At 36.9% G+C, this 27,749-nt stretch overlaps 2 protein-coding genes across 2 annotated transcripts in view; one reads left to right on the top strand and one right to left on the bottom strand.

Annotated features, from left to right (window-relative positions):
- Positions 1-27,749, bottom strand: part of LOC112057716 (uncharacterized) — a 241,449-nt gene that overhangs the window by 109,220 nt on the left and 104,480 nt on the right. The gene's annotated exons all lie outside the window — the stretch shown is intronic.
- The window catches only part of LOC112057708 (NGFI-A-binding protein homolog), a 51,662-nt gene continuing 35,231 nt past the window's right edge, over positions 11,319-27,749 (top strand). Inside the window, exon 1 of the mRNA XM_024098229.2 lies at positions 11,319-11,681. Coding sequence (XP_023953997.2) covers positions 11,555-11,681 — 127 coding nt within the window. The 5' untranslated portion in view covers positions 11,319-11,554. The remainder of the gene's footprint in view (positions 11,682-27,749) is intronic.

Genomic DNA, 27,749 nt, shown 5'->3' on the forward strand with positions numbered 1-27,749 from the left:
TCGCTGCTGCCCGACACCGGCCTGAGGCATTTCGTAATCTAGCCTGTGGGAATGGATATACCGCCATTCGTCGGTCGCCAGAGCCTTGTCAGTCCATCTGCAGGGCGCACCACGAGCAGCTGAGTTTGGCAGTTGGGGAGACTGACTGGTACTAGCCTCCCCCTTACACCCCTCTGTGTAAATTATGGTTAGGTATTTCTATTGCATATCCTCAGAACAATATACAGGGTGTCTCGTAATTAATGGATAAAACGCAAACGGTAGATACACCACCTAATTATCTAAAACTAATTTGAATAGTTTTCCAAAAATCCCAAAGGTGACCAAGTTATATTTTATATATATCTCATTTATTTTAGAAACATCCAGATAATCTTAGTTTTTTAATATTGACCTTATTTATCCAAATGTCTCATAAAGATCAATATACTTATAATATAACTTAGTCATCCCCATTGTTTTAGCACTAGAAAGCCACGTTATTTGCGAGTGTATATTTTACCCCGTATACTCACGGGAACGCAAATTTCGCGGGTAAAACCACGGGGCGATGGCTAGTACATAATAAACTGTTTTTTATTTACTAAACTTTAATTGATTTTACGAGGATATTTAACCTTTAAGTATGGACGTGGAGTCTAGTAGTCACAGGCTGTTGATGTTTTCGCTTTCTTAGTTTACCTAGTTGGCTGTTGGAAGACTTCGGCCGTGGCTAGTTACCATCCTACCGGCAAAGACGTACCGCCAATCGATTTAGCGTTCCGGTACGATGTCGTGTAGAAACCGAAAGGGGTGTGGATAGTCTTCTTACTCCTAACAAGTTAGCCCGCTACCATCTTAGATTACATTATCACTTACCATCAGGTGAGATTGTAGTTAAGGACTAACTTGTAAAAAATAAAAAAAAAACCTAATTCTCACCACTTTCCGCGATTTTACTTTTGTTTTAGGTGTAAAACTACCAACAAGGGAGGAGGTTGCATCTTCCGATGAATATCCCGTAAATAAAAACCATCAACTAGAACTTGGTGCAGCACTGACTGCCAGTAAAACGTTACTATACTGTTGTCAAAATTTATATCTATTTGTTACCAGAGATAGGTGTTTTACGTTTTTGGATACTGATATATTAGATTGTGAAAAAAAAAAGATTAATTTTGTTATTGAAAAGTAAAATAAAAAAATTGAAAAGTAAAGTAAAATAAAAGTTTTTGATTGTCAAAATTTCTATAATTTTTGAAGTAAAAGTTGACTATAAAAGCTCGTTATTTTATTGCTAAATCCCATAACTTTAGTATTAAATCCGTTTTAAAGTGATCTTATATCAATTTTCTCAAAAAAAAGTGTCTGCCTATAGGAGCCTTAGAGTACAGTCCACAGTTATACATACATAGGTACTTATAGGTTAATATGGCGAAAAGAGGCTTAATTAAAAAATGCAAAGTTACTAAAAAACAAGATGGCCTATTACAAACTACTGTAACCACAGTAAAATGTCGCTTAAAGACTAATTTAGATGTACGAGTAACTATATAAATAATCGTCATAATTAGATACACCGAGTCACAAAAAGCCGCTATGTGCTGGCGCGTACATTTAAAATGCCGTATTTTTTTATCATCTCACCAACAAGAACTGAATTAAAGTGGATAAATGAGGTACGTCATTATACAGATGGTTTTTGCTTCTGGCAACACTCATTACACCATTTCCTCCCGCGCTTTCTTGAAGAAAATTAAAGAGTTGCGCCGCATTAATTCTATCCGTATGGCGCGTTGCCAATTTGTGGGGAGTTCCACAAATTGCGGGGAATCGGAACTCAATTTAGGACCATTTTCCTATTGTAAGTTTTTTTTTAATTCTACATCTGTCGCGGAGTCGACACGACATTTAATAATTACTTACTTATTAGAGACAAAATAAAATATACACAACAAATTAGGGTAATCCGTATACCTCATAAAAATGCGAATGTACCTAAAATATGTCTCTTTGTTACCTTTTTACAGTACTTCTAAAGTGATTAGGATGAAATTTGGTTTAAAGATAAATAGGACCTTTGAGAAGAACATAGGCTACTTTTGTCCCGGAAAAATCCATGGTTCCTGGGGATTTAGTCAACTAGATTCTAATGTTGAAACAAAATAGCGAATTAAACGGATAATATGGTAAAATCCCTTAAAAAATTAATAAAACTGCATTAAGTTTACTTTTTTTGATTAGGTTCATGTAGGAATTGGAAAAAAATTCATTCCCTAAATTGGGGAATTTCGTTTCCATTTGCGGGGAATTGGGAAAATAGGCATTGGCAACGCTGGACCGTATGTCGCGAGTGGCGCTGTTTTTGTTGAGCGGCGTTATGGCGGGAGCGATGCGTTTTTGCGCGCGCAGCAGCAGCGGCGTTTCGCTTCCCAGACTCGGGAGCGATGCGCAAAAACCCACCGTGCCGCGGACGATGGAATTCCCGCAAAAACACACCACTCCGCCACAATAACTGGCAACGCCGATGAAATACTAAGACTTCCCTTTCTATTTTTTGCCACTCTGAAACCACCATTTGCATCGTGCCGACGACCATTTTTTCCTTATCATCAAATTGTTTTATTGTGTCTATACCTAACGGTATGTCTTGAATTCTTCTGTTTCTTATCTGGGCATAGACTATGTAAGCATGCACCTACTTTATAGAAACGAGATTTCTATAATGACATCAAAAAGCCACAATGCTAAATTGTGGGGTATTTCAACTTAAATGGGGACCATTTATCACTTGTAGGGTAATTGGTTGTATGCATGGGGATAACGTTAAAGACGTACGTTAAAATAAAGAAGTCTTTATTTTGTTGAATTCCTCTGTTAACTGAGCATACACTATGGATGAATGGAAGTAGTATTCTTCAAAAAACTTGGTTTTATAGATTTAATGACATCAAAAGTCATAGTGCCATGGAGAATTGGTTTCAAAAACACACCACTCCGCCAGATTAACTAGCAACGCCGATGAAATATAAAGACTTCCATTTCTATCATTTCCATCGTGCCGACGGCCATTTTTTCATCATCAAATAGTTTTATTGTGTCTATAACGGTGTGGAGTCTGTCTTGTTGAATTCTTCTGTTTGTTGGACAATGGACATAGACTATCAAAGAACGTACCTACCTACTCTTTAAAAAACGAGGTTCTAAAAATTTAATGACATTAAAAGCCACGCTGAATTGGGGAATTTGAATTCAATTATTGTGGACCATTCCCCACTTTGTTGGTTCCGTGAAATAACTGTATGAAGTCTTTAAGTTGCTATAAATTCCTCTGTTTTATAACTGTGCGAAAAGAAAGCCAAAATCAAAAGAATATGAAAATTTTGACTCATCTATTGAATAAACACCACCTTTGCTCACTGTTTTTAAGCAGCAAACGCGTCATTTTTGAGCTAGAGAGGTGAAAAAGATTTGATAAATAGGCCCTTATCGATATAACTAATACCTCCATACTAAAGAACGCACAATTTTAAGTCAATGCCTTATGCCTTCGTGCTCATTTTGGAAGTGTAAAAATACATACCACAACATAATTAAAGAAAAACGAGTGATGACGTACCTACTCAATGTACGACACCAATGACAATTCCGCGACGCTTTGGGGCCCATCTAACGATCTACGATCGATGATAGGTCCAATAATTATCGCTCTCCGGGTGTACAACTTCCAACTCCGGCCAGAGCGGAATTTAACTGAAAATATCTCAGAAGAAACAAAAGTTTCTTAATTGATAGCCCGACCCAGGACCGAACCGAATCCGATCCAAAGTGAAATGATCCGAAGTCACCATTGGACCAACGAGGTAGTCAAGTATCATTAACGTAAAATTTAATTTATATATTTATAAAATTTAATTTTAATCATAAAATTGTGTTGTAGATGAAATAAAAATTATTATTTCTTTCTACTCATTTTTTTATCACCTCCCAACCACTTTGCATCGAGCACGGACGCCATCTTGAAAGTTTTTCGTCGCCGCCGACGCGTCGCGTTCCGAAAACTTTGTTTCGGTAAAAAGTTATTGAAATTTTCCGTTCTCGGAATGGACATTTATTAGTAATGGAATTCATTAACTGTCCCCTTGACACTCGTGTGATGGTTAAGGCGAAAGTAATTGACTCTTTACTTGCGTATGTACAAACAAAGTAATGAGGCGATATGGAAAAAAGCGGGTAAGTGCGATACGTTCGCCTCTCATCAAGGGTTCCTTACAAAAGGGAATGCCTATCCCCGGCCCAGGCTATAACCACTCGGCAATATACTTTTATCTAAAAAAAATTGATAATTCTACTTTAGATATCATTTCTTTACCAAAAAAACGTTCATTCTACTAGTCATGATATATAGAAAAATGTGCAAAAATTTCATACCAGCACATAAACAATTACATAAGTTATAAACAATTACAGATTTAAAAAATAGGGCTCTTTATTAATGGAAATTACTCCAAAACTATTGGTGTTAGTGAATTTTAACGCGTATTTTTATTTGCGATATCAGTATTTAACTCTGTTTTAAAGATATTGACTGTACTATGAAAGAACCGTAAGTTTTCAGAGTTTATACTAGACGCCTGGTAAAAAAGGTTAGCAATAATTTTCAGGATGGCTTTATGTTCAAACGTAGAGTATCTTTTTGCACAATTTCATGATTGTAAAACATGGAGAAGTATGGAAACTTAACTATATCTAGATTTCGATATTCTTGCATGTTAAAATATAAGTATGATATAAATGGAAGTTGTTTTTTAATTTGTGTATTTACAAGACGGAGGTCCTGGTTCGAACCCCGGCTGGGCCAATTGAGGTTTTTTTAATTGGTCCAGCTCTGGCTGGAGGGAGTCTTCGGCCATGGCTAGTTATCACCCTACTGGCTTAGACATACTGCCAAGCGATTTAGCTTGGATCTACCATGCTGCTCAAAAGCGGATTGGCGGGATACGTACCTGACTATTTTTAACGATGTTTAAGATGTTCTAGATTGGCCCCGGCTTAAAGTACTCTTCGAGTCATCATGGAAGTAGTTTTTTTTCGGACATTTTGAGATACAGAACCCTAAAATGAGAGGTAGTTGCGCATTTAAATTAAAAATAGTAGTACAGTATTCCTAGTTTAGATTATGATAATCTCCGTGACGCAGTGGTATTCGCGGTGGATTTACAAGACGGAGGTCCTGGGTTCAAACCCCGGCTGGGCCGATTGAGGTTTTCTTAAATGGTCCAGGTCTGGCTGGTGGGAGGTGGGACCCTACCGGCAACGACGTACTGCTAAGCGATAAAGCGTTCCGGTACGATGTCGTGTAGAAACCGAAAGGGGTGTGGATTTTCATCCTCCTCCTAACAAGTTAGCCCGCTTCCATCTTAGACTGCATCATCACTTACCATCAGGTGAGATTGTAGTCAAGGGCTAACTTGTAAAGAATAAAAAAAAAGCTGAAGCGTGCGACAGTCACTTGTGGCCAGTGGTCGACACTTGTGGTCTGTGGCTACTTTTTAACCCACACATACAATATCATAATCGCGCGAGTGGCGTGTGGCAGCGTTTAGTATCGGCGTTTAGTGACCGGTGCGGGCCACAAAAATGAATGATATGATGATGATGATGAAATGTAATGTTTATGTAAGAAACCGGTAAGTGGCTCAAGTATGCCTCTCTGACAGAGAGTTACATATTTGTACCTTTTGCCGTGGAGACCCTTGGGCCATGGAGTCGCAGTGCCAAAAAATTTTACCGAATCATTTCACCGCGGCTTGTTGCCTCGACTGGTGACAGAAGGGCTGGCTCATTTTTTGCGCAAAGGATCAGCCTGGCTGTCCAGCGCGGAAATGCAGCCAGTATTCTTGCCACCATTCCACGTGGACATGAATTGTATAGTTGTTAGGATAAGTTAGCTTAAGCTAAATAATAATGTACAAGTTTTTTCTATTACGTAGCAGCGTACAGGAAAACGTAAGTTTATAAAGAATTATCGATAATAGTGAAAGTTGCCCTGTTCATAGGGTACCGTTGACGGACTTATGAGAATTAAAACGTTGCTATAACTAGCTCTTTTTTCGCAAGTCCTCTCATCAGGAATTGATTGGTAGAGATTGCTTACAACAAAGTATTTCTTCTTCTTTTTTAAGTGTAAATAGAATATCTATCACGTGAATAGACGACACCAAATAGATTCGTTTATTTATTTATTCGTTTATATCGTATACTAATAGAAAAGTTTACTAATAGCGAAGAATTGGGCTGCCAAGGTGCTGCACTGGCGGCCACGCACCAGAAAGTGCAGTGTTGGTCGACCGCCCACCAGGTGGACTGACGACATCAAGCGAGTCGCAGGGATTCGCTGAATGCAGATGACTCAGTATCGTGATGTTTGGAAGTCCCTACAAAAGGCCTTTCCTGCAGTGGACGTCCATTGGCTGACATGATGATGATGATAATGAATAGAAAAGAGCTAGCTTAACATAACAGCTCTTTCGATAAATCTTTTAGATTTAAGACAGTATACGCCTATCAGTCTTGCAGAAGAAAGAACAGGTTGTTTTCATGAATCTTTAATAATTCTTCTTTTGATACTCCCTCTATTGAGCTATTCATTAACAACCCATTTCAGCTCACTATTGAACACGAGTCTCCTCTCAGAATGAGAGGGGTTAGGCCTTAGTCCACCACGCTGGGCCAATGCGGATTAGCAGGTTTCACGCGCGTTGAGTATTAAGAAAATTCCCAGGTTTTCTCGCGATGTTTCTCCTTCTCTTATTGAACTATTGGCTCTAGATCATTTGTGATATAGCCTGATCTAAAATATAAAAGACCTTGTCTGGGAGCAACACAACCCTTTTAAAAACCTTAGCAGTTATTTTTTTCCGCAACAATGATTTTTTTTTATTTTTCTGATCAAGTCATACGGTCCTTAAATAATACACTATACGGTCTACGAAACTGGTGAACGCTAGAGGGAGGTGAAAGGGTCACGTGACCTATGGACAACAAAATGTCATCCCCAAACGTACATTTTTTTAGTTTTCAAAGCTTTTCTAGAAAGAGTTGATGTGTAGAGTTTGAAAGTTATGACTGAAATTGGAATAAAAAAAAACTTCGAAGAACACATTATATGTGTAAAAACATAAGTTACCTTTAAACCAATTGCAAGTATCCGAACTGAGTTATTCCAGTTCAATATTTGCACTAAAATTTTTGGAAATTTTGGGACTTTTATTTAAATTTGCCGGGCGATTTCAGTCTCAATTTTCATTAGAAAAACTGTAACATGGCTATAGGTTCTACGGAACTCGTAAACTATAGAGAGAGGTGAAAGGGTGGAACAAAGTGTCATACACACCTTCAAACTGGTCGCGGTCGTTAGCAATGAAATGCGATGTGCTGGCGCGTACGAGCGTGAGAACATACTGCGAGAGAGTGGCGTACTACTAGAGCGGCGCCACGAAACGAGCGGGCTGCGACTCTATCTAGTCAACTAAGGAGGGTAAATCGCTGCGTAACGTAACGCGTTACGGCGCCACTCTGGCTCACTTTTCTCTCACGCATTCGGCAGCAAGCTTCAGTTATCACTTCTGGCGAGACGCACACGATTTTTTGTAGTTTTTGGAGTTTAGCCCCCGGTATGAAAATAATATGGGCAATAAAATTCGATGAAAGAATGACAGCATTACTTTTTTTGTGCGCAACCTATTCTGCGCACCTTTCACCGTCTATTTGAGAAAGCTGCTGCTATTTAGTGGAAATATTTTAATTTATATTTTCGTTTTAATATTATTAACAAATAAGCTAAAAATACATATTTCCAATAAGAATTCCTTTACTAGTACAACATATGGTCAACGGTCTCAAGACAGATTGGAATTCAATTCTTTCTTTATTAAAAAAAAATCACATAGAGACAAAGACCAGTTTTCCTTAATTTCAGTGTACTACTTGTAATCGTGTACCTAAAGCTTATCTAAGCATTTGTTGATAAAAAATCCTCCGTGAGTATGTATAGAGGACGTACTAAACGCCTTTTTAAAATTACCCCTTGCAAAAATTCCTAAAAAAATTGTCCATTAAACATTAAATAAGGCAATAATAAAAAAAAATAAAAAAACTGCCCGACTGCCTAACCTGCTCGCACCCAGTCATCCGCCTCGCATATTTTTTATAGCGATTAATAAATAACGTTTTTCTAATTGTAGGATTTTTCCATATGGCCATGATATACCATTTTGAAATCCTCTTGATGAGTCCTTAACTTTGATATTCATATCGCAATATTCCAAAGTTTACAGCGTCTCACAGTCGCCGTCTTGGTTGCTTTCACATATCTAAGAACATTTGGGTTATTATGACAAATCTAACGATATATTAATTACGTGAATCTATTCAGCGGTTTAAGCGGTGAGATAATAAAGAATATTAGATACATACATACAAGATACATGCGAAAAAAAAATGTAATCCGTCACGGGACGCCTGGCAGATGTGAAACATCGACATTATTTTAATCCATTAACACCGTACACACCACTGCATATATACTGTATATAAATACACCACGTAGAATCTCTCGTTCAATGGCCTCAGTTTTTCTGCAAATAATATCGGGCGGTCGGTTAAGGCAGTGTAGGTTTTTCCGACGGTGAAAGGTTGCCGCTGGCCGCGGCTAGCTGGAAACGCGATGCTCTAACGGCGCAGCCTGCTCTGTGGGAACCGACGCCCTTTTTGTGGAAAGCGCGGGAAAAACGACTCGCAGCGCGGAAAACGACTTGATAACACTGCATGTTTCATGATTGATGTTTCTTTTTATGTCTAGCCTGTATTACAACACTCATCTAGATGTATATAATTTAGTTTTTAAATTATTTATTTCACCTTTTTTTAATTTCTAACAATGTTATGCATACAAAATATACCTAATACAAAACACTATTAAAAATCTATAAAAAATCAATTAAAAATCCCTTCCGTTGCGAGACATTTGAGTGCCCAAGCAACTGGTGGTCAGGGCTCCAGAGTGAGGAACCTCCTCACAATACGCGCCGTCTCAAGAATCACTGCCTTCTGTGTCCGACTCTTGATCCAGCAGATCTTGATCTATAGAGACAGTGTTTATAATCGCATAAGATCGTTGATCATATCCTTTGACAGAAAAATAATGTCTTGCGAGGCAGGTCTTTATCTAATTAGTCTGAGACTGTTCACATAACTTAGAGTAAACATAATTTAAGACGGTGATGCGTCGGCCCCGGTCATTATTAACACCAATATTGGCGTATCTAGGGTTATTTTCTAGGGTAGACCTGGCCCCCGACATCAAGTCTGTTATTAGTATCATAATAGAATTTTGATTGAAGATAATCATAATAGATTTTTTTTGTAAGAAAAATTCCAAATACGTATTTTTTGTTGGCCTGAATTCGAACCCTGGACCTCATGGTCCATATCTGAACTAACCACGGAGCTAATGAATGTAAGATGAATCTCTTCGATGTGCGTGTCTAAAGTTTATTAAAGCAATAATCAGTTCAGTCACAAAAGCTCAATTCAGCTCTGGCCCAAAGCGGCGCGTTCGTGGAAACTATAAAAAACCCATAAAATGGCTGCCCCGCAACGGTATCACGAGATTTGCAAAAAACCATCCGCGATATGAAATATAGGTTGAATTCGTCTACCTGCCTTTTATATTTTCAACTTACTTTCAGATAAAAATTTTAAAGTTATTAGACTTATTGGCTCTCATTTATTTATTACTTCTTTTTTTTAATTTTTAACAATATAAGTACAAAATACAAAACATTATTAAAAATTTATAGACTTATTATTTTTATATACCTACTAATATTATAAAGCTGAAAAGTTTGTTTGTATAAACGCGCTAATCTTAGGAGCTACTGGTTAAATTTGAAAAATTGTTTCAATGTTAGATAGCCCGTTTATCGAGGAAGGCTATGGGCTATATATTATCCCCGTATTCCTACGGGAACGGGAACCACGCGAGTGAAGCCGCGCGGTGTCAGCTAGTAATATTATAAATAATCAGTATAACCGAAATTTTCTGCGTGATGTGTAACTGTGTATGTTTGTTCCGCCTGCACGCTGCGGCTACTGAAGCGGCTACTAGAATTTTCATCCCGGAAAAATCCATGGTTCCCGCGGGATTTTAAAAACTGAAATCCACGCGGACGAAGTCGCGGGCGTCCGCAAGTATTTTATATTAATCGAACAGGTTCAGGCTATATACTGAATTTTTCTATTTTCAGTAAAATGCTAAGTTGTTAGCATTTTACTGAAAGTTAGTGGTGATACACCCACGATGTTATATTTGCTTATTTATCAAAATTATCTGTTTTCCTTAAGATAATTCTGTTTGGAGAGAGAGGGGATTTTGATCTCAGATTCTTCATCTTTCTTCTTCTTCATCAGATCAGATCTCAGACCTACCACGCTGCTTCAATGAAAGTTGATGGGCTTCAGGAGTAGCTAATGTTTAACTGTATAACAATCAATATCACATTATGTTAATTATATTAACTGGGGACTGGAACTAAAGATTAAACGTGCTGTTTGAGGCACGGATAGTAACATCAACGTCTTTACAACCATCATTAACAACCCATGTTCAGCTCACTATTGAGCAGGAGTCTCCTCTCAGAATGACAGGTGGTAGGCCTTAGTCCATTACGCTGACCCAATGCGAATTTGCAGACTTCACACACGTAGAGAATAAGAAAATTCTCATGTTGATTTTTCTTCATCGTTTGAGACAAGTGATATTTAATTTCTTAAAATGTACATAACTGAAAAGTTGGAGGTGCATGCCCGGACCGGATTCGAACCTACCCCCTCCGAATCGAAGTCAGAGGTCATATCCACTGGGCTATCACGTCTCTTAAAAATATTTAATTTTTAGAAAAACTTAGTAGCTATTTCTTAGTTTGGAATTGGTTGAACCCAATTCTAATTCAAAGCTAATTCACCACTGAACCAAGAGACAAGTTTTACTACTATACCTAAAAGTAATTTTGTTAAAATTAGTTTTGTAACAAAACACGAATAACAAAGCGTAACAGCGTTCCTAATTTAAAAAACGCCATCCCTACAGCCCTCACGGTGGAACCCTTTCAATCCCTTCCCCCAAAGACGCCAAACTACCCATACATTAGCAGAAATTCGTCTGTCCTTTATATTACTTTTTTATGTAAGCAAAAGGAAAATGTGGGGCAAAGGCACCCCTCCACAAGGGTGCTTTGGGCGGGGCGATGCAGCTGCACTGTAGGGCTTCACTGACACGAACTTGGATGCGTTCAGTCGCGACGCGCACTCTACAGAGCGTTCACGTCCGCGACCGCCATCTTTTTTATTTACGAACGCGACCATTCGAACACGAAAGCGCGGGAACTCCAACCGGATTATTATTTAAAAAAAAACTTAAATTTTTTTTTTGTTATCTAGCTCTTTTTTTTCTAGCCAGTGTTTATCTATGATGTAGATTTGAAAAGTTGTGAAGTTCGTAATTGGCGGGTTAATGTGTGCGAGTGAGAAGGGAGATATGGAAAGCCCGGGCGAGGAAACGGGACGGGTGCCCCCGCACACCCCCGCGACGCAACCGAACGGGTCCAATAAGATAATCGGACGCAATGTGAATGGGACCAGTAAGTCACATTAATTTAAAAACAAGTTTTAATGTAATTATACACCCAAAAATAGAGACATTGTAAATATCAGGTTCATAATTACTTGAAAGATCTTTTATAATAAGCAGGTACGCTAAAAATTTGTCGTTAACTCTAAATAAACTTCATACAGCCCACATTCACCTTAGAGACTTTTATAACGTTTATATTTTTTAGCAATTTAATTAAAGACTATTTAAAAGTAACTACTATTAATACTACTATTATTAATGAACGTAACAAGTTATGACTTGAATTTAATATTTCAGAAAAAATCGAATTAAGTTATCAATTTTTTAAACTATTATTTCCCTAGGGAAAAAGCAAAAGCATTACACCGTACAGCCATAACCCTTGAATAGTTTTAGGCATGATTATTATATTAATTAATTTAGAATATTTTACGGTAGGTAAGTATTTTTTTATTTTTAGCGTACCTAAATTAAATCTCTTGCTATAGAAAAACTCCATTCCTACAGAATATATACCATACCATCCATTACTATCCTGTTTCTATTTTGGTTTTTTTTCACGGAAAAACTAATTTTTCCATTTCACTGGAAAACAAAAAAAAAATACGGTATTACAGTATTTTACACGGAAAATTTTCAATAGCGTGAAACTACTTTCTACTTGTGAAACATTACTCTATTAACTCTATGTCTGTAAACCATTCGTTGTTCCGGAGTTTGCCGTGAACATTTGAATAAAAAAACAAACATTTGGATTTGAAAGATAAAACATAATGCTTCGCGACTCGGCACTTTATAGCAATGTAAGGAAATCTGAGGATTGACCGGTTTCAGAGAAGACATACGTAAAGGAATTTCTGTGGTATCTGTTATGACATTTTTTCCACAATGTAAATTTTAAATTCGTCACTACAGAGTTTATGTAGTCTGAGCCTAACCTACGAGACTTCATTATTATCATCATTATCAACCCATATTCGGCTCACTGCTGAGCTCGAGTCTCTTCTCAGAATGAGAGGGGTTAGGCCAATAGTCCACCACGCTGGCCCAATGCGGATCGGCAGACTACGAGACTGCGAGACTTACTCAGACTAATTGGTTTTAGAGGTTACGCAACTTGACCTTCAAAAACCCAAAAGAATAAAGCTTATTTTAGTATTTTCGTCTGTTCCAAACAATTCTCCCAGCCGCCAAAAATTTAGCTTCGTTGAAATTATTCGATAACTATCGACAAACATTAAAGTTTCAAAATCTCTGTGAAGGGTTGCCACAAAGGTCTGACGATTGAAACCTCAATTTTTAGGAGACTATAAAAAAAATACGCATTATGTAGACGTATTAGGCAGAAGAACCAAAGTCACTGACATAGCTCAACAATTCGGGAAGCTGAAGTGGCAATGAGCGGTCATAGTTCGAAATATCGATGGACGTTGGAGTCCCAAGGTACTGGAATGGCGACCCCGCACTAGAAAGCGCAGTGTTGGTCGACCCCTCACCAGGTGAACTGACGACATCAAGCGAGTCGCAGGGATTCGCTGGATGCAGGCTCAGTATCGTGATGTTTAGAAGTCCCTAAAAAGGCCTATGTCCTGCAGTAGACGTCCATCGGCTGATATGATGATGAGGATGAGCCGACTATTCCAGTCCCGTTACAGTTTAAAAAAACAAAATCGCTCGAATTCCAATTAGCAAAGGTGCGAATGGTAGAATTAATATCTTTATTTAGATATCTATAAAGAATTCCGATTACCTTTGCTGTCTGTGACCACGTAGCGGACGCCATATTTGGAAAATGTTATCTCGAGAATTTAATGCTAAGGACGCCTAAGCATGCCGCTTATAATTACAAATTAATACAATTAATTAAAATTGAACTAGTGCTTCCTTTAGGTGTAATTAGATATATTTTTTTTTAATCAAATGATTGCATAAATTTAGCTCGATTGCTCAATACAGTCGTAGGTAGAAATATTTAATTCTAAGTTTTAATTCATCCTTCAGTCGTCCTAATTGTTTTCTATAGATTCGTTTGCAGTGTTGTTTAAATAAAACAATAGAATAGGTATGCAATTTCGAAAAGGGCTCATGTCGTATATTTTCATCCTTCTCCTAACAAGTTAGTCCGCTTCCATCTTAGATTGCATCATCACTTGAGACCACACCAGGTGAGATTGTAGTCAAGGGCTAACTTGTAAAGAATAAAAAAAAATATTCTATACACACACCTCACAAATATAAAATATCTTTAAATAATAATAAATTAAATAAAGTAATTTTCGCAGGCTAATTAACATCAAAATGTAACAATTACCTATCCACTTTTAGAAATTATACACTGGTTTGAAAAGTTTTTTTTAATTACTTTTAATTTTTTTTTTTGATGACCTTTTCGAAATTGAATATTCAATAATGATTAACTTATAGACAGATAAGTTATCAACGCAGAGCCCAGACCGCATACAAGGGCTTTATAGAAATTTCTTAGAAGAAAGTAATGTTCAGTAGTAGGTAGCCTGATCTAGTAGATTAGTTTATTAGTAGGTTGTTCCACCCAGGATCTCATGTTCCGAAACCACATGGGTTATTGGACCAACGAGGCATTTGGGGTATTCATCATTATCAACCCGTATCAATCGATATCAGCAATGAGCCGTGCTGAGCTCGAGTATCCTCTCAGAAAGAGAGGGGTTGGCCAATAGTCCACCACGCTGGCCCAATGCGGATTGGCAGACTTCACATACGCAGAGAATTAATAAAATTCTCTGGTATGCAGGTTTCCTCACGATGTTTTTCCTTCACGGTTGGAGACACGTGATAATTAAAGTTTTAAAATGCATATAACTGAAAAGTTGGAGGTGCATGCCCCGGACCAGATTCAAACCTACACCCTTCCGGAATTGGAGGCAGAGTGACCTCTGCCTCCGATTCCGGAAGAGTGTATCCACGGCATTTGCGGTATTATTAGCTATTAATTAGTACTAAACGCCAAGGTGTCGATGGCTTATATATAAATACTTTACTATTAAAACTTTTTTGAATACTTCAAAAGAAACCTATTAGGTAAATAATAAGTGGTTACAATACTTGTTTTAATTTTTTACACTCTAAAAACGGTTATGAAGTATAATTTTATGCTTATTAAAACTTTACTCATAACTGAACTTATGGCTTGACAAAAAACAATAGGTTGAAATACTTTGTCTATGGTAATAAAAAGAAATTCTTCACTTACGACTGTTTAATAGTTCAGAGATGATTAAATAAAAAAAAAATGTCTAGACCCTAGAGCCAATTATTCTATATTTTTTTTTAGAAAATTTCAATACAGTTTTATTTTCTAATTATTTTCTAATTTCTAATTAGCTTTTTGGATACATATAGGGTACATATTTTTACACGCTGTATATTAGCTTCACTTATAAATATGTATGTAAAAAATCTTGGGATCTTAATTTGGGATCTTGGGATATTTTCGGGCTTCGATTAGGATGAAATTTTGTACACGCTCTGAGTTCTAATGACAATATTTTACTAGCTAAGAAACGTCATTACAAATCCAATATGGCGGCCTCCCCAGGATGGCGGACTGGCTGATTGAAATCCACCCCCATGATATGACTCACGTGATACAAAGTCGAAGTAAGTCCTACATACGGGGTCCTTAGTCATGAGCTGCTGCAAACTTGCAAAGTTGTAAGATGACTAGCGATTGCTACCCATTTTTTATTTTTATTTTTATTCTTTACAAGTTAGCCCTTGACTACAATCTCACCTGATCGCTAGTGATGATGCAATCTAAGATGGAAGCGGGCTAACTTATTAGAAGGATGATGAAAATCCACACCTCTTTCGGTTTCTACATGACATCCTACCGGAACGCTAAATCGCTTGGCGGTACGTCTTTGCCGGTAGGGTGGTAACTAGCCACGGCCAAAGCCTCCCACCAGCCTGATCTGGACCAATTAAGAAAACCTCAATCGGCCCAGCCGGGGATCGAAGAACCTCCATCTTGTATATCCACCACGCATACCACTGCGCCACGGAGTTGGTATGGTATGGTTGTTCTCAATGATAATTTTATACTATAGATCGGTTACGTCCCTACAAAATCACAGTAAAAAGTGATCCGAATAATAGGCTACAACACTGAGCGCACAGATGCAAAATTTTGTCTTTAATTCCATTATTTATTTATGTATATATAGTTTTTACACTTCCTGAACACACAACTCGACATTGTAGACGATATTTAGGTATTATTTGTTTAAATAACGTTCGTTGTTGACCACAACTAACATTGAGTTGACTATAAATTACCTCTTTTGAGCGCTTCATTTTTCATGCGCTAGTAACACATCTAACAGTGGTTAATATCATTGTTTGTTCGTTCGTTCGTTATCAACGCATATTAGGCTCACTGCTGAGTTCGAGTCTCCTCTTAGAATGAGAGGGGTTAGGCCAATAGTCCACCACGCTGGCCCAATGCGGGTTGGCAGACTTCACACACGCAGAGAATTTAGAAAATTCTTTGTTATGCAGGTTTCCTCACGATGTTTTCCTTCACCGTTTGAGACACGGGATTTTTAATTTCTTAAAATGCACACATCTGAAAAGTTGGAGGTGCATGCCCCAGACCGGATTCGAACCCACACCCTCCGGAATCGGAGACAGAGGTCATATCCACTAGGCTATCACGGCTCTCATTGTTTGTACTATTATTATAGTGTCTGTCTTGCGTTTGTGTTAATAAGCTGGTAGTCGGCACCCCTGCTACATAGAGACATTCAAGACAAGTAATCCATCATATCTCGGCCTCGATTGCCACAGAGCGACAAAATGAAAACGCACAGTTTTTCCCCGCATTGCATTTCCTACAACAACAATCACATTTTTTACGTCAGCTCCGAACGAATGACGCAAAAACAGTGCAGCTAGGCGATTCAAAGAAAATTCACATGCTGGATTCGCTTGTGGAAGGTAATTTGTGTTTTTCTGAGCCACCGGGACCGCTTTGTCTTAGAAGGCGCTTTTTTGTGCCTCTCTGTTTCTTAATACTTCGTGACTTGGATGGAATAGTCTTGAATCATGATTAAAAGCGCGGAATGAGGAATGCGTTTATATGTTTTCATATGCATGTCTTTTCTTGTATGTTGTCTGTGTTTGGAGGCTGTACATTCCTTTCGAACCTTTTTTGACTCGACCTCTGGTGGAGGGTTGTTTTTGGAGTAAATTTAATTATGGATAATGCTTTTTGGACAGGTTCTACAGTCTAAACCGTTTGGTAGATTCCAACGTCGATGTCAATGTCAGCACTGACCTGGCAAACGTTGTTCTTAACCGACCTCAAAAAAGGAGGAGGTTCTCAATTCGACGCGTATGTTTTTTTAAATTGTTGGTTAGCTTATAACTTCGTCATATTAAAATTATCTTACACCAATTTAAAATTCTTTTTTAGTTTGAATTAGTATACCTACTTTCAGATTTCCATGTAATTTTCTTGAAAATTGGTTTAGTAGTTTTGTGTTAAAATCAAAATAACTGAAATACGTCTTTGAAGTCGGTTCCATTTTTATGTTAAAATGATTATGTCATATTTTATTTGATTCAAAAATAGGGGGTAGAAAAGGTGGTCTATTTCAATCGCCCAAAATTGAAATGCAATACTGCTCTATAAAAAAAAGTCTTACCCAACTCCCAAGTTTATGTTACGCATTTTAAAAACGCTGTCGTCGTTTTTAAAATGCGTAACATAAACTTGGGATTGCATTTGTTGTATTTGAACTCTCGTGCGAATGACGGTTTACAGATAGAATGGTAGTTTGTTTGCACTGAATAGTCTCTGATACTATCTAAGAAAAATTCTTAACCATTAGACTCCTACATCATCTCTTATAAACATAGGCTATATTTTTTCCCCGTATACCCACCAGAAGAGGAACTACGCGAATAATACCGGGGTAACTGCCAGTAATATCATAAACTTAAAATTTACTTTTAATACATAATTAAAGATTTAAAATTATTATTAAAAATATAAAAATCTTTTTAAAACACAAAATTTAATCCAAATAGCATTAAATCTCAGTACAAGGTTTCTGAGAATCGTAATCTCATAACATACATACCTACATATTAACAAGAATTGCTCGTATAAATTATAAAACTCAAGTATCAATACCGTTGCATCCATCTACGGTGCGCTACAAAAACAGCGAGTCTGTATAGGGCCGGAAAAACCGTGGAAACGCTGGAAAAACTGAGCTCACATGCCGCGAGCAAAAACTGCGAGACGCGGCACAGATACAGCCTTGCAGTGGGAACAGATAGCGTGGTTGCTAATCGTTACCGCTAAGCTGCATTGGCGAAGTGTGGTGGGCCCAGTGGTGTGCATAAGGTATTTAACTAGGGTATGCACTATAATATCTGTTTTATTTTATTTTATTTATTTATAAAGGAAAACTTAATAAAAAGATAATAAAAGTAACAACATAGAAAACAGATTATAGCCAATTACAAGTTTTCGCAAATAAATTTTACATATTAGATAGCAAGCTCGCAAGGAAAACATACTTCAATAAAACATAATCCAATATAAAAAAAGAGATAATGATAATAATAATAGAGATAAATTAAAAGAAAAGTCGAAAGAGAAAACAAAAACAACAAAACTAAATTGATAAGTAAACAAGCTAGCTTAACATAAACAAGTTAAAGTACTGTGTGGCCAGTGATTTATGGGCAGTGGTAGCCGAGGTACAGATGAGGTCAATTTCCTGGTCAATCAATCTCAATTTATTAAAAGAAAGACATGACCGAGGTATATAGGAATTGTTTCTAAATTTAGTATGCGCAGACGCCTTACACAAAATTGAATGTGATCGAGGATGAGTATTAATTGGGACTCTGTACATAGACCCGTGATAGCCCAGTCGATGTGACCTCTGCCTCCGATTCTGGAGGGAGTGGGTTCGAATCCGTGCCATGCACCTGCAACTTTTCAGTTGAAATTAAATATCACATGTCTCAAACGGTGAAGGAAAACATCGTGAGGAAACCTGCATACCAGAGAATTTTTTTAATTCTCTGCGTGTGTGAAGTCTTGCAATCCGCATTGGGCCAGCGTGGTGGACTATTGGCCTAACCTTTCTCATTCTGAGAGGAGACTCGAGCTCAGCAGTGAGCCAAATAAGAGTTGATAACGAATGCACTAAAAGTAAAAACTGGAAAAATCCTTGTCTAACTATGTATTTTGTGGTGCCAACATAGGTATTGAGCTCTTAGGGTAGGCAGTGCATTTTTGCGTCTATGAAGTGTACGCCACTGTGCGCTATAGCTTGGCAAGTTTTTTTGTGACACTCCCATGATATGCGGGCGAAGGGGGGAAAGGACTGCGCGGGTGTAAAGTCAGCGCTCGGGGCATCGCTACTCCTCCCGGCCCGCGCTGACCATTGGGAGTTTTACGAATGAATTTGCCAAGCTATTTAATCATCATCAGATTACTTCGAAGTCAAATATCATAAAGACAATGAACCGATTTAATAAAGTTTACGTTTTTTATTACCCAACCCCAAGAAGGGTTGTTTTTCTCGCGTATCTTATATGTAAGTTTGTAATATTCTTTATTACCTCATATCTTCCAAACAGTTGAACGGATTTACGTAATTAAGATATCGTATTTGTCTTAATAACCTTAGATAGGTGTAGTTAAAAAAAATCAACACGACGACTGTGAAACGCTATAGACTCGAGATGATTTTTTTTTTCTTATATTGCGATATGGGTATCAAATTAAAGGGCTCATCAAGAGGATTTCAAAATGGTATATTATGGCCATATTAAAAAAAAGCGAGACGGATGAGCAGGTTAGGCAGTCGGCTTTTGTATATTTTTTAATTACTTTATTTCGAGCTTTCGACTATATTCTGATTTGAATCTTATAACCACACCGCTTTTTCAATGCGGATTATCTGTGTTATAATGTCGGCCTCCGTGGCGCAGTGTTATCGCGGTGGATTTACAAGATAGGGGTCCTGGGTTCGATCCCTGGGTTTTCTTAATTGGTCATGGTCTAGCTGGTGGGAGGCTTCGGCCGTGGCTAGTTCCACCACCCTACCTCCAAAGACGTATCTCCAAGCGATTCAGCGTTCCGGCACGATGTCGTGTACAAACCGAAAGGGGTGTGGATTTTCATCCTACTCCTAAACAGTTAGCCCGTTTCCATCTAAGATTCCATCATCTTCTTAAACAAAAGGATTCCTTTATTCCTTGGACTCACTGAGGTTTCGAACTAAATAACTAGCCGATGCTCCGCGGTTTCAACCGCGTAGTTCCCGTTCCCGTCAGAATACGGGGATAAAATATGGCCTATGACGCTCACACATAACGTGGCTTTCTATCGTTAAAAGAATTTTTAAAATCCAGAGATTAAGACTTAAAAAACCTGATTTGAAACTAGAGGAGCTTAAATTTAACAAATTTTTCAATAGTTAATATATAGTATAGTTAATATATTGACTACCTAAAGCTATTATATTAACTACATATTACAAAAATAAAAAAGGGAAAACTAAATTTAAACTACGAGTATGTATATCTAAAGACTTCTATCTAAGATCGTCGTAGAATTCGTCCGAATCGATGTTCATTGGTAAAGTGTCCAGAAGGCTGGCAATATTGCCACGTTGTATGGCAATACTGGTTCTCTGAGAAAAATATAGGCCAGCTTATCTAATTTTATTTAGATGCTATGTAATATTCACCCCACATATAAAAACCATTGGAATGTACGGAACATTCCAGCCCGACCGTTTCGCGCTTGCCACAATTTTTTAATCACCCTTCCATTCGTTTCATTTGGCCGTGTTTTTCACAATACTGTTACACTATAATATTATACAGCCTCGAAGATAATTTTTTTGCCGCATGCATTTTATTTTGCCATTTACATAACTTCCCTTTTTGTCATGTTGGTCAGTTGTGTTAACTGCGTTGAGGAAAAAATATCATATGTCTTTGTCTTTTGTTAACACTGCATATTAGAATTATTATGATTACTATTAGCAGACGCCCGCGACTTTGTCCGCGTGGAAATCAGTGTCAAATAAATCTCAAAACAAACGTCAAATCAAACTTTCAGGCCCTATTTCACCACTTTAGGGGTTGAATTTTAAAAGTTTTTGAATTACATTATATTTCGTATTTTTTTATGATTTATGAACAAATTTTTAAAACTCTAATAATGAAGCATATTCCATACAAACTTTCAACCCCTATTTCAACCCCTTCTCATTTTATTTACGCAATAAAACGTATCCTATAACCTTCTCCGTATTATGGTCTTAAATCGTGTTAAGTTTTATTTGAATTTATGTAGGAGTTTCAGCGTGATATTCGAATAACATAAAAACACGGACAGACAGACAGACAGACCAAAAATCTAAAAAAATATTTTTAGCTTCAGTATCGATTATATAATGCCCCCCAACAAAAATTTTCAAAATATCTTCAATGTACAAAATGTACTAAATTCGTATTATACGTATAGATTCTAGATGGCGCTGGCGTCCTTTATGCCACGCTAACGTTTGTTGTTACAAATGGTATATAAATATAGATATTTTACAGGGTGCTGGGGAGTGTTTCCCATAGCTCTGAGGTTATATGCTTAATAATATTTATAAAATAATATTTATTTTGTAAATAGATCTTAAAATGTGTACCCTTAAACGCATCCTTATAATTATGACGTAAAACTTGGATCCTCAAAGTTTTACGTATTTTAAAATGCAAAGATAGATAATTATTTGATTTTTTAGTTAAAAAATATTACTTATGCAGTTCCTATAAGTGAACTCGTCAACACCTTGAAGGTATGGTAAACACTCCCTGTATATAAATTATCCTAGTACGTAATTACTGTTGAGTTTCTTGCCGGCTCTCTCGTCAGATCCTGCCTTCCGAAACGGTGGTAGTGGTGGTTCTTTACAAATAGTGAAACTTGACGTTTCAAAAGTGCTTCTAAACTAAACCTACTTGAAATATTAATGTAATATGAAACACGGCTAAAACTCACGTGATACAAATGTTGGAGTATGCTTGACTTGTTTCAAACCCTTAGTCATGATAAAATTAACACTCATTCAAAAAAAAAAGTAACTGAAATAAATGAATTTTGGATAGAAGCAGGCGTTACTTTGCGCAAGTTCATCATGATTATATAATGATTTATTTATTTTGCTATCATCCGCGAAAATTCGGCGAACCCATGCGATACAATGTGCAATTGCAAAGTCAATTTGCAATTGCACGTTGTAGAGTCAACATCTCCTGAGGATGCTCCGGTTTCGGGGTGAAACGTACGTAGAGAGTATTTTGTCGGACCTGGGTGACGTTGTCGCATGGGTTCGCCGAATTTTCGCGGATGATAGCAAAATAAATAAATGAATTTTGATTTTGATTTAATGGTTCATCGCGATTTCATTCTCGTAGTTCCCATAACCGTGGGAATCCGGGTTAACATATAGCCTCTATCACTCGTTTATAATGAAGGTTTCGATTAGTTAAATTTATTTTTAAATCGGATCAATACTTTCGGAGCCTATTCGTAACAAATAAACAAACAAAAAATCAAATCTCAACATTTAATAGTATTACTTTAAATTGCACTAATTTTGTCCTCACTTCTAATGTAGGCTTTCAAGTTTTCAATTGATTGGTGAGGAAAGCGGAAATTATAGAAATGACCAGTCCTGAAATCATAGCCTATAAAATACAAATATGTAACAAAATTATTCTATTTTAAAACCCCGACGCAAAAAGAGGGGTGTTATAAGTTTGACGTGTCTGTTTGTCTGTCAGTCTGTCTGAGGCACCATAGCTCCCGGGTGAAGCGATTTTAATTTAATTTGTTTTGTATGAAAGGTGTGAGCGAGTGTTCTTAGACATGTCTGATAAAAATCGGTTGAGCCGTTTAAAAGTTGTGGGGTTTGAAAGTGGGGAAGAATAGCCGAATGGGGTCAAATATACTCGAGTGGGGTCTGAAATGAAAGCGCACTGCAAGAGACATGATCGAGAGTGTAATTAATAATTTCATGACATTCGGGGGTTTTAAAATCTAAATGTTATTTTATTTATTATTTGTTGTTGTAATGGTAACAGAAACAGACGTACATAATCTGTTAAAAGGAGATGTCGGAAATTGGGTCCCAGAACAATACAGAAATAATAAATGTACTAAAAATCTTGTAAATTTTAATAGATTTTATTGACAAACTTTGCAATTGCACGTCAACATCTCCTGAGGATGCTCCGGTTTCGGGGTGAAACGTACGTAGAGAGTATTTTGTCGGACCTGGGTAACGTTGTCACATGAGTTCGTCAGCTTTTCGCGGATGATAACAAAATAAATAAATTATTATATATTCATAATAAACTTCTGCAAAGTAACGCCTGCTTCTATCAATATTCAGCTCAGACTAATTAGATAAAGACCTGCCTCGCAATACATTATTTTTCTGTCAAAGTATATGATCAACGATCTTATGCGATTATAAACACTGTCTCTATGAATCGATGTTTCATAGTTTACAATCGTGTCCGTCGGTTAAAAACCTCCGTAAAAATACCTTTCTGTGTAGTTAAATGGTGTAAAAAACGAACTACTAGTTTAGTATAAGATATGTATGAAATCTTAGCTCGTTTTCCTTAGAAAATGGCAGAAAATTTTGTTCGTGAATTTGGGTGTGATACTTACTAGTCCTTATATATTTAGTCTGAGATATTCAGGTAATAATTTATTATAATGAAAAATAATGCATAATACCATTGTTATTTTTAAAATAATTCATGTCGATATTTCCGCAGCACTCCTTGTAAGGCTTTGTGCGATATTTGTTTTATGCAAGTTTTTACGTCCACGCCGCTCGACTCGACTCGACTTAATGACGGAGCCAAAGAAAAATTTTCTTTTTAATTTGTATTCTATTTTTTGCTTACACTGTTAAAATTAAACGTGCATTTTATTTGTTGAGTGAAATGTTAATAGAGAGAGCCATTATGAATAGTGCTTTTTTTCAACGGCACTCGACTTTTTAGGAGCTTGCAACAATTTAGCATAATGTCTTACGTATGAGCGACTAGAAACTTTGGTTGTCGCCGAAAGCACAGTAAAGATATTACAAGCAGTATAATAACTCGGCCGTATTTTTGAAATAAATACCTACTGCCGCGCGGCACGTAAACATGTGATAGGGCTGCCCGCCTGCAGCATTTTAATTACATTTGCTAACTTTGTGTTTCCACTTAGTTTTGTGATTGTAAATAAACTTTTTTTATATAAACAAATAAAATACTTTGTAAATTGTAGTAAAATGGGAAGTGATAAATAAAAATGCGTGTTTTTTGATTGGTTGATTTAATTAAGGCTGATACTACGTCAATGATCTTGAAGGATTGGTCGTATTCTTAAACATATTTATTTCGGTGATGCCATCTAGGTATTACCTCCACACTACGTGAACAAATAAAAAAAAAGATAAATACCTTCATGAAATTGTAGTGATTTAAAATAGATAATGAAACAATGAACAAACGCACTAATTGTCCCTACGATACGATAGTTCCCCTAGATTTCTCTAGGATGCCATTATCAGATCCTGACATGAAAAAAATGGGACTAACCTGAAAGAATATTCATCCAAACAAAAAAGAAACGGTTTACAAATGACGGAAATATCGCTGTAAATACGATACGATTCTTTTTGGAAGTCGGTTAAAATTCTTGTCACCAATGCCAAGCTGAGCAAAAGTTTTATGAGCTTGCACATTAAAGTGCATAAAATCCGCCATTTTGATTTTTTAAGAACTAAGTTACCCAGTGACACTCGGCCTATCTAGACGAGTCTAATGACATATCATTTATCAGTATGTGTGCTTGGCAAATTTGTTCGTAACACTCCCGAAGGTCGGCGCGGTCCGGGAGGGGGGTAACGATGCCCAGCGCGTACGACTTCACACCCGCGCAGTCCTTTCCTCCCGTCGCCCGCATACAACAACAAGTCATAACATTCAAACACATACTCCTCCTTTGGGCTTCGCCGCAGTCGGGTAACAAAACACAAATGATCCGAGCACAGTCACACAATACATTGTACAAGCAGTCGAGGTTTTAATACAAGCTTATCGTACCTACTGTATCGTGATTCATGAACCGCGTATAGCTACATATTTCAATCGTGTCAATCACTTTCCTTTACTCTATTCACTTTATTCCAGATACCTACCTTTATTCTGGAGATAAAAGGAAATACCTTATCCATTAAAAATACAAGATTATGTACCTACCTACTAATAAGTAAATTTATTTTAAAGTTAACCTTTCAGAGTTTCCAGGTAACTTAAAAAAAGTTATCTCTGGATGGGATAATTTTGAATTCATGCATCCAAAAACGGCACAGTATTTCCTACTGGTCATAATTAAAAAAATCTAATACTATTAATACACTTTACTCTGTTAATACACCGTGCGTTCGTTCGTCACCGCGGCACAGTCGCGTCTGTCTTCACCCTACGATCACCCCATGTTCAAGGAGCGTAGGTATAGCTCGCGTTTCGACCTCTAGTATGAAGTCCAACTACTGGTTGTAATATCTTTTCTGTGCCGAAAGCCTTTTTACGATTGGTTGCTTGCTTAACCGGTAAAGCGAAGCTTGACTTCTGCTAATTGTGTATTGAGTATAAAAAATAGACTGAAAAAATAACCTCAAGAGGTAATTTTCCCAAAGCCTTATGTCTTTCCCTTCGGCTTTTTGTCAAATAAATTATCTTGGCGGTGCGAGTCTTATTGGACCGAGAGCCTGCGATTGCTAGACTTACCTTATTTTACGAAGGCTGAAAATGTACTGGTAAAAGAATTTTCAAAATCAGTTCAGTAGATCTAGAGATTACCCCCCTACAAACACACAAACTTTAAAACATTAGTGTACATTAAAAAAAATGCATAAACATGCGCTGGGTAAGAAGTCAGAGCGAGCATCGTTAAAAAGTACTCCCTTAGTCTATGCCTAAAAAACTATCACCTTTATCAGTCATCTTTGTAAATGGACAATACCATCTTCCCTGAGCATATTCCATATTCAATTAAAAAAAAACAAAACGAACTCACAGTTACGCAAAGATGCGTCCGAAAAGACGAATTGCTTTTTATTAAAACTTTTTTAAAAGCTTTGAATACTCCTACGGTTAGCCGTAACAATATGAGAATATGCAAATCTCATTTGTCTTGGTGTTGTTTTTTTTATTTCTTTTCTCTTGTCCTTTTAGTGTAGGGTTGACAACTTGAACTTTTCTCATATAAAATGCTAATAAAACCTGATCCTGTTTAGTTTTTATGGATCTTAATTTTGCATATGCAAATAGGATATTTCTGCGACAAAAAAATTAAATGCTTGTAAAAGTAGTACACAATTCAACCTTTTTGGAATGGCATTATTTTATAAATTCCATTTCATTTTTCATTTTCATTCTCAAAACCAGGGTTATAATATTTTAGACAACGTCGTAAGTACGAGTATAAGCTTCTACCTAAATTTCAATAGAAATAGGCATTACTTTAAAAAGTTAAATATAAACATTAAACATTTGATAAATTTAATTATTTTTAAAAAAACGAAACGAAAAACCAACGAATGCAAGCGTCCACGTTACCCAGACCTGAATCTAAGAAAAAAGAAAAGATTACTTCGTGTAGTTTGACCCAAGACTCGAACCCAGAACTCGTGATCCGAATCCATATAAACTAACCACTGGATCAGTGAGGCAGTTGATCATATTTTTAATAGATGAATTAAGTTTAGTTGGCAGCCCTACAGTGTATGACTTGTACGAAGTGACGCATCTGTCATTTTGAATATTATAACGCCGCATTCGAAAGACGAAAAGGAACGGAATGGAACGGAACATGATGTGTAATGACTGGGTTTTTTATAGTGCACGCAAGCGAAATGGGGTTAACACAGCATTCTAAATTCAAATAAAAAGGTTTTTTTCATGTGCGTTTGGAACACACATAATGTAAACTTGTTTCTCAATTTAATGTTTCTTACTAAAGGCTGAAAACTCTTTTAATAATTTCTTGTTATGAAGTATTTAAATATTATATTAACCAGTAACTTGAACATTTAATCTAAATTTTTGAAACAAAGAAATTTTGACAGAATTTTTTAATTCTGTCAAAATAATTATAAACGAAGACCTCAATTGTAAATGGGTAAAGAAAAATACTAAGTAAGAGGAAAGGCTTATATATAAATAGATATTGTAATTAAGTACGAGTATATAGCAAACCGCAGAAATCTACAAAGTATTTAAATTATTTCGTGTATACTCACTGAAAAGAAAATTATTATACAAGAGAGAGACTTTTTTGGCCAAATCCCGATATGATGTGTACTCCATAGCTTACCTCCATAAATGCATTAGTAGAAAAGAAATCACAGTTTCGACTCAAAGTTTTTCAGTTTTATAATGTACAGCTGAATTTTCATGAGAGCCGTATATTATTTATACGGCGCGCGCAATTATGTCTACTGGCGAGTCAGTGTTGCCATATACACTTTATTGATATGACAAAAAGTTACGGCCGGCAACACAAATGTAGCTTTATATCGAATCCGTGTTTTTTACAGTTAATTCCGCACATAATGGTTTGGAGTCAAATGAACTGGCGGCAATAAGAAGTGGAGGGAATTCGAGCGATGCCCGCGCGTCTTTCGAGCCCGTTTTTTGATGGGCCCCGCTCTACGGCGGTTCGGGGCGTTTTTTGCAAACACCCCGATGAAAACCGTAATGGCATTTATCGTGCATAAGAGCGGGCGAATTCATTAATTATTTATAATAGGCGGCTAGTGCCGAAACGCCGGCGTGTTTTACTCCGGGATTGTTGCATTGCCGATGCGTGTTTTCTTCTGTATACATTTCCGCGCTGGCAACATTGTACAGGGGCGGACATAGCGAGTCCATTGGGAGAGGTAAATTAATGCGTAATCTATTATATTTACTTTAGATTTGGTTTTTCATT

Source organism: Bicyclus anynana, chromosome 22 (assembly GCF_947172395.1).
Source record: "Bicyclus anynana chromosome 22, ilBicAnyn1.1, whole genome shotgun sequence".
Taxonomy (NCBI): Eukaryota; Metazoa; Arthropoda; class Insecta; order Lepidoptera; family Nymphalidae; genus Bicyclus; species Bicyclus anynana.